This window comes from Nestor notabilis, unplaced genomic scaffold, assembly GCF_000696875.1.
Source record: "Nestor notabilis isolate BGI_N333 unplaced genomic scaffold, ASM69687v1 scaffold29639, whole genome shotgun sequence".
Taxonomy (NCBI): domain Eukaryota; kingdom Metazoa; phylum Chordata; class Aves; order Psittaciformes; family Psittacidae; genus Nestor; species Nestor notabilis.
The window spans coordinates 1-8,223 of NW_009942851.1; the positions used below are offsets into that span (position 1 = coordinate 1).

The 8,223-nt window shown below is 38.1% G+C and overlaps 1 protein-coding gene across 1 annotated transcript in view; it reads left to right on the forward strand.

Moving 5' to 3' along the window:
* Window positions 1–6: 6 nt before the first annotated feature.
* The window catches only part of LOC104411231 (myotrophin-like), a gene marked incomplete at its 3' end in the record, with an annotated part of 26,075 nt that continues 17,858 nt past the window's right edge, over window positions 7–8,223 (forward strand). Inside the window, exon 1 of the mRNA XM_010021605.1 lies at window positions 7–149. Within this exon, the coding sequence (XP_010019907.1) occupies window positions 78–149 (72 nt within the window). The remainder of the gene's footprint in view (window positions 150–8,223) is intronic.

Consider the following 8,223-nt stretch of genomic DNA (forward strand, 5'->3'; position numbering starts at 1 on the left):
CTCGCTCCCCGGAGGTGCCTCCGGCCCCTCGCCGCCTCGCTCGCCTCGCCTGCCCGCGTCTCTGCCTGGCGGCCGCGATGTCTGACAAGGAATTCATGTGGGCCCTCAAAAACGGAGACTTGGATGAGGTGAAGGACTACGTGGCCAAGGTAGGAGCAGGCGGCTGAGGAGCGGCGCTATGGGCTGAGGAGAGAGGAGTGTGTAGGGGGGTGTCCTTCTCAGGGCCCTCCGACCGGATAGGGCTGGGGGGTGGCAGGAACCAGGACCTGCCTGGGGGAAGGCTCTCTGTGAGCTCTGCGCTGTGATGAGAGTCCAGGCGGTTGGGTGCGCTTCCCCTCCCACTCCTCGCGGCCCTCTCGGTTCCTGGGCTTCCTTCTTTTGGACACCTCTAAGGTGCTGGGACGCCTAGTCTAGGTCATTATTTGCTTAGAAAGGTTGGACCAGATGATCCTAGAGGTTCTTTCCAACCTGATATTCTGTGACTTTTTCTCACTCGTTGCCCTGCTCTTCTCCTGCACCCATGTTGGTTCTGTTGCATACAGGTGAAGTTGCTATGTGTCAATACATTAAATTTTCTGGATTGACAACCCTTATCTTAGTCCTGCCTCGTTGATCTTACGTGTATATGCGTATGTGTGGCCTCGGTTTGGTTATCCTTCCTCTCTGTGCCTCAGGGCTCATCCTTAATAGGGTGATGCTAAGCCACTGGGTGTGTTGAGGCTTAATTCATTAACCTTCTGTGAAGTATTTTGATATCTAGTTAGGGCGAGTGCTAGAGGAACAGTAGCCTTACCTGTATAATGGCTAAAAAGTCTTGAGGTACATTGTATTTTGAGGCTGGATTCTATCCTCGTTTGCCTTCAGTTGTCAATGAGATTTCTGGAGAAAGTGCATGTACGTAAGCTTAGTGGACCCTTAGTGTTCAGGAATATTACCTAGAATCTGTTACATCAGAGCAGAGATTTACATGTAATTTAGCTATAATTACTTGGATCTCTGAACAAGTGAATGATCATATTTGGAAGCTTGACATGTGCTGACATCTTGTTGCGATGACTTAAGTTCTTCTTGCTTCACTTGTCAACTTTGATAGTTACCCAAGCTTGTAGCACTCTTGGTAAAAAAACCCAAAAAACGAAACAAAAACATGTGCAAGTACTTCCAGCTGCTTTAGTACAAAGTCCAACAGCTTAGCTCAAATAGTCTTCTCTGACAGCGTCAGCTAAACTACTGGACTTTGCATCACAGTGGCTGTGCACTCACATGCTCTTCTCTGTCTCTAAGGTACTAGAAGTAACAACTGGGAATAATACAATTTAGCAGTTAAAGGGTTGTGTACCTATGTCTGTGTAATAAAGTTGGATGCTACATTGATGTGTCTTATTTCTTCTCAGCTTTGGGGGCCTCCAGGGTGTTTCAACAGCAGATTTGGATTCTTGTTACAGCTTTTGCAGGAATTCCATATATATATATATATAGAGAGAGAGAGAGAGAGAGAGAGAACTCGTTGCACAGTAGTGATTAATGGATCCTCATTTATTTGTTGTTGAGGTAAAAACTTTGGCAGTAACCATCTTGAGTCAGTTTATATCTGCAAGATCACTGCAGTACTAATCACAAAGCTTTTTTTACATTCCCACTCTGAGTGGCACTGCAACTTATGTAGCAAATGGATTTATGTGATCACTCTTCATCCACTTCAGTGCAAAGTCAAATACTTAGTTCCATCTGCTACTGAAAGAAGATTGAGCCAGGGTGGATGATGCTATAGTAAAGAGGCTGAAGGGCGTCATCTAACTGTACTAATGAGGTAGAAATCCTTAAAAGAGACACTGTGTTTAGATAATTGCAGTAAAATAAGCCTTACAATCCTTGAACAATATATACATTTGAGAACTGCCTTTAATGTAGAAAGTGAGTAAACTATGGGAACTTTCTCCTTATTTGTGACCTAATCTTGTTCATTCTTTCCCCTCCCGTTGCAAGTGTGCTTTCTGTCATCCGCAGTTAAACGTTCTACTTGCCAGAAGTACAAGAACTCTTAATGTTTTCTTTTCAGACTGGTGTGTTTTCTTGACAGATTGTGGCCTAGTAGACTTTTGGCCTGGTTTCCTGTGGAAACAAAGTTTATATGGGCAAGTTTTGACTGACCCTCTTCCTTCCTAATGGCTCGTTAATTTTTTGGATAATTTTTGGTAAGCTTTATATGGGGGTATGGGTGTGTTTTGTGAAACTAATGAAATAGAGGGAAGTACCTTAAAGGAAGAAAAGAGTACAAAAATGAACTCATGTTATACTGCACTACAGGAAATGTGCAATGAGAAGGGTCAAGAGAACTCTATAAATCCTAACTGTAGGAGAAACCTCAGCTGGAACTTTACATTCTTGGTTCCTAAATTAATAAAATATATGAAGGCAAATCATGTTTTGATAGTTACAGTTCTCAGAAAAGCGTCTGTTGCATGCTGCATGTTCTTTTTTGACTGTCTTTCTTATCAGTTACGTGGCTTCTGCTGCCTGCTGCTTTCCTGTTCTAAGTATGATTTACTGTTCAGGAATTTTATTTATATAACTTTGCAGTAGTAGAAATTTCCTCTCCCTATGATGTGGGAGTCTGCATCTTCATAAAATTCTTTCTTGTCTGTCTTTCTGAAACTTCTGATTTCCAGCTTCTCATTTGTCTTGTTTCCTCATTAGTTGATTGGAAACAATACAGCTTTGAACCATAATCTTGCAGTTTTGCTGCCAGTTACAAGATAAAGGGTTTGACCTTTGATTTTGTTTCATATCTGAATGTCAGGGCTTGAAATGCTAACTAGATGACCTGAGGCACTTTAAAAATAATAGTATAAATGGATGTCATCAGTGAGCCTGCATATCTGTCATGGCTTTTCTTCACTTGTGTGTAATAAGCTGTGGAGGTTCTGTCTTTGGAGTCATTAGTAGTATTTTTATTTTTTTTTTCATCTTGGATTTGGTTAGTAGGTACCAAGAAGAAGGTAGCTCTCAGACTCTGATTCAAACGGTAAGTAAAACTTAAAGTATACCTTGAAAACCGTGTCATTGAAAAGAAAGGATTATTCTCTTTAAATAGAGGAAGTTTCTGCCACTTCAACAGTTCTTGGACAAAGAAGGGATACAGAGGTGGAAGGAGGAGTCTGCATTTGCATTTCATACATTTCTATATAAAGAGATCTTGCATTTTCCTAAGATACTTTCTTCAGAAAGAACCTTTCACAGAAGCAGTAGTTCTGAGGGGTGGCAATGAAACAGACAAATGCCAAATGATACTGCTTTGTTTCTTGGCAAAAGAGATTTTAGTGCTGCCAGCCTGTGTGTTTGGAAGACTTTGTTAGTTTCTACTTGATAAAAGTGTGAAAGATTATTTTATAGTTTGAATAGTTCTGTAAAACTTCTTTGATTTTTCTAAGAAACATCTTGCTAGCCACTATTTTAAATAGAGAAATGTAAAGACAACTTTTTCTGTATGGTAAATATTAATTTCTACTGAAGTACTGTAGTTAGCATGTTGTGCTAACAGTTATGTATGGTGTAATCTATTTTTGTGATGACTAGATTAAAAAATAGCTTTTACTGTTTTCTTTCTTTGATGGTCTTTCTTTAGAACAGAGCCAGTATATGTTGCTTCAGAGGTGTCTTTGCAGGAGTTGAAGGAATTCTGCACTCATCCCACGTACATCCACTCAAATTTTTAAAATTCCTGAAGAAAGCAGCAGCTTTCATGAGAACAGATGCATCAAATGTGCAGTTAAATGGGTGAGGAGGATCCATGCAGATTAGAGAAATTCTTTTACTCAAGGGAGGGAATAAGAGGTTGAAATGTACTAGTCGGATGAAGAACAGGGTATATTAAGCCTGCAGAACTTCTTAATGTGAGTGATGGTTGCTCTTTTTCCTTTTCTTTATCCTCCTCCCTCAGTGGAACAAAATAAGCTGTACAACTGCTTTAAAAGACTTTTCTATCAACGTGTATGTGTAGTGTTTCCAGTCAGCAGTAGATTTCTCAGGCCAAGTATAATTCAATAAGTTCAGTCACTGGGCACAAAGTTTTTAGGAAGATAAACTTGTGTTTGTAAGGAAGAAGTTGCAATAAATGTTTTGTTCTAAAGTAACTTCATCTCCCATAGCTTAACTGGGAATTCCTCACTTCATGAGCTGCTGTCATCCCCTACACCATCGCTTCCTAAACATACTGCTACTTACAGTGATGTTTCGTAAATCAACTAACCTAATACTGTAAGAAGATAGGACAGTCAACCAAACTGGAAGCACTGGGTTTTTCCTGCCACCTGGCTGCTGAGAGGACTAAGAGGTTGGAGTGATGGTAGATTGTGAAACATGTTTTCTTAGAAAGTACGTATATGCTGTGCTTGCATAGTAAGCATTTATGGTGTGGAATCTTGTTTTTTAAATAATAAAACAAATGGCTGAAACAAAACCAAATCCCTAGAGGACCTTCAATAACTTGGCTACAGAACAGCAACTACCTGTGCTTCCTTCACTAAATTGTGATACTACAGTCTTTGCAGTTCTTTGGGATGTAATGATGCTTGAATATATGTCTTGAGAAATGCATAAAACTTGACTACTGGAAAACTAATTGGAGAGACTAACACAAGAACATTGTTTAGAAATACCTTTTATAAATAGGGGTGGCAGTCAGGGGTATAGTTAAGGTCTGAGTGTTGTGAAGTAGAGTCTTAACTGTGTCTGCAGCAAGAGTTGTTAGACTGGAGAAATAAATAGCTTTTAACTTTTGAGGGGTAACCTCTGTTCTTCTGAGTGGAATGACTTCTTTAGGAACAAACTGAATGAAAATAGACGCTTAAATGGTCATTGTATATGGGTGGATTACTTGAGTTACAGATTAACCATACCTTGGATACATTGAAATTCACTGTGTTTCATTGTTGAATGCTGAACTGTATTTCATTATTATGACTATATTGATATCTAGATTGCCTCTGGTTAGGAAACAATTGCCTTGCTCTTAAGTGAGAGGGAGCCTGCAAGCTTGCATGGATTACAGTGCAATGTAAGCATGCCTCAGTAGTTTGTCCTGGAGTTTATCAGGGCTAGCAATGACCTAGCTACTGGACTGAGTTTTATCCCCTGTGGAGCCCCTTGAATATCTCAGTGTTATGCCAATAGTTGTAGCACGTGGGTTTTTCCTTATTTGGAGTATTCTAGGCTTTCTATTATTTTCCTCTTCACTACTGTTGAGTGTGCTGGAGTGTGACTGCTAAAGATACAGTTTTGTTTTACTACTTAGTTCTACCTAAACTTGGTGTTTGATTTTTTTGTATATATACATTTTGCATATTTCAACATAACCCAGGCATTTCTTCTGTGAAACAAAACAGTTGCTTGCTACTGTAACCTGCTGTTAGCAGGTTCCACATTCATGATGGTTACTCTTGACTAAAATGCCATGAATGTACTACAGAAACTTTCAGAAGAATGCAGCACCTACTTTTTAGTAGTGTACAATAAGAAATATGAGGTTAATGGAAAAACAGCTTTTCAGGATGGCTAGTTAATTTCTCCAGTCTGATCCAGCAGCATCTGAGGATATGTGGCAGAGAATTGCTCACAAATATGAATAGTTTGTGCATCTTTTTGAAGTAGTTTATAGGAACTATGTGGAGTAACAAACTCTCATCTAAACCTGGCATTGTGATGGAATGAATGTCTCGCTGACTGAATGAATATCCCAGAATTCTCAAATCATTTTTTTTTTTTTTTTTCTTTTTTCTTCTTTTAAGGTACAGGTACAACTGTTTCTGAAGCCATTTCCATCTGATGTATAAATAGCCTTCAGGATAAGATGTTCACAAATCTGAAACTGCTACATGTAGTAATATCTTTGAAATGTTGATGTCAGATGTTGGCTTCTGTGCTCTGAAACTTTTGGTGTCTTTAAGAGATTGCCAAAGTGTATGACTCATGTTTGACTTCTTTATGCTTATAAAAAATTAAGTACTTCCTTATTTTTTTCTGTTTGGGCTGTTATTATGCTGACTTGTGCTGTGTCTAATTGGTGTTTGCTGCAAAAAGTAAAAAATGATGAAAATAAAACATTAAATTTTATTTTTTTGTTGCAGAAAGTCTTACTAACATATTCCATTCCCTAAATTGAAAGCAAATTTTCTCTTCTGTGAATATATCCTGTTTTGTCTGAGTTTGTGGTTTTTAACACATGCATTACTAAGTATGACAGTACAAAATCAAGAATAGTCTATGAAAGCAAAGAATTCAGTGGTATGAGGAAAATATTTACTTCTAGCACTGCTTCTTTTTTCTCACTTTCCCTTATTCTAACCTCAGGTTTTCCTCTTGTATAAGTTTTATCTTTATGAAACTTTTGTAAGTTTTATCTTTGCTAAAGCCATATTTTTCAAGCCTAGCTCTTGTCTTCCAGTTCAGTTAGCTGATTTTTACTTCAACAAGGGGGCATACAGAAGATGAGCTATGCTTTCTAAATGTCTAAGAGAAAGTTCTGCAATGGTTTGCATTATGGTATTGTGCCTCCATTTGGAATAATATGTGGAAAGTTGTGTTAGTTGTGAAGGTTATGCATTGAATGTTGATGGGTACTGTGGAATTGGTGAGTCATGCAGGCCACATAAGTTAAAATACTGAATGAATGGATCTTGCAGCAGTGTCAAAATGCATAAATGAGAAATCCCCTGGATGGTTCACAATACACCAAACAATGCCTGTATGCTTATTCTGGAAGGAGCATATGCCTAGCTGTTAAGATATTGGGACTTGCAGGTCATATACTCTGTTCAAGTTTAAGCAAAACATAGTGGACTCAAATACAGGATTCTTGAGTCCAAGAATTTTTATGAGGCTTAAAGGCACTTTAAACGTGTAGATGAAAGGTCAGAAGAGAAAATTCAGGAAAGATACAGAAAGCGAGGGAGTATATAAAATCATATTGCATAAGTCACATTTTCTTTTTTTCGTATGCATCCCTGGCCAAGTGTTCTAAAAACAATTTTTTTTTTTATGGTTTTGTTCGTGCTTGTTTGAACTTCTGTGTATGTGTCCAGAGAACAGTGTGAACAAAGTTACTTCTTTTTATGTAATTTGCACACTTCTGAAGTTGAAGGTTTGCATTAAGTTAATTCTTAATTCGCCGCCTGCAAAAGCTCTACCTTGAATGTTGCATTTATGAGCCAGTAGAATTCTGTGGAAAGAGACAGTTGTCATTTGTGCAGACAGATCTTCTATTACTAGGACAAAAGCATTAGCTGGAATTAGTAAGTGCCAATAACTGACCAGTCAGTTATACAACAGTTGTTTTTCTTCCAAGTTGCAGTTTCAGCGGCTTTGAACAATTAGATGTTTTTCTGCTTTAGCTCATTATGAGGAGGGGTAGGTACAAATCAGCACAGCTCATTAAAAAGACTTTGAAATATTTATTGGATACTGTATATTCTATTGTCTCTTTTTACTGCAGATTGACACTGAAGCCTGTGTTGGTTGTGAACACCAATGGCAAATTCTGCAAACACGTAGAGGGAAACAATAGTTTCCTTAAATGTTTAAGGGACTAGTATCTCTGCTTTCTGGCTTGGAGAGCAATCAGTATTAATAAGTGCTATTGAAGAAGTTACAGTTCTTGTCTTAATTCTCAGAAATATGGTCTTGTATACTCATGCATATGGCTTTGAAGTAGCTTGAGGGACTTGGGTTTTGGTGCTTTTCAGCACTTTGTCTGTTTTTATGGTCTGTATTAGTCTCTTGTATGCAGTGTAATTATGTAGTTCAGTACAGATACATAATATGCCAAGGGTTATTGCATTTCTCAAAAAATAAAAAAAGAGAATTTATGTAACTTTCTTGCTGCAACAAGAATTAGAGTATGGTTTAGATTTTTGTCTTTGCTTATATATATTGTGGCCTTACTGGTTAGGCTAAAAGGGAAACAGTGAAATCATTTTACTTAGCATTCAGCCACACTTTGAAAGTCAAATAGAGTAATTGCATGCAGTGGCTAATAAAATGAACAGACCAAAACACTACTAGAAATGTATTATAGAGATTTGTTTGTCATACTTCCAGCAAAAGTTCAAAGAATGTTCTAAAGTGTGTCTAATTATGGAGTCAACGTCCTCAAAGTTTCTTATAAGCTAAGATCAAGTCTTGATCTTATTGTTGAATTATTGTTGAATGACTGCTACTTTCTTTCCT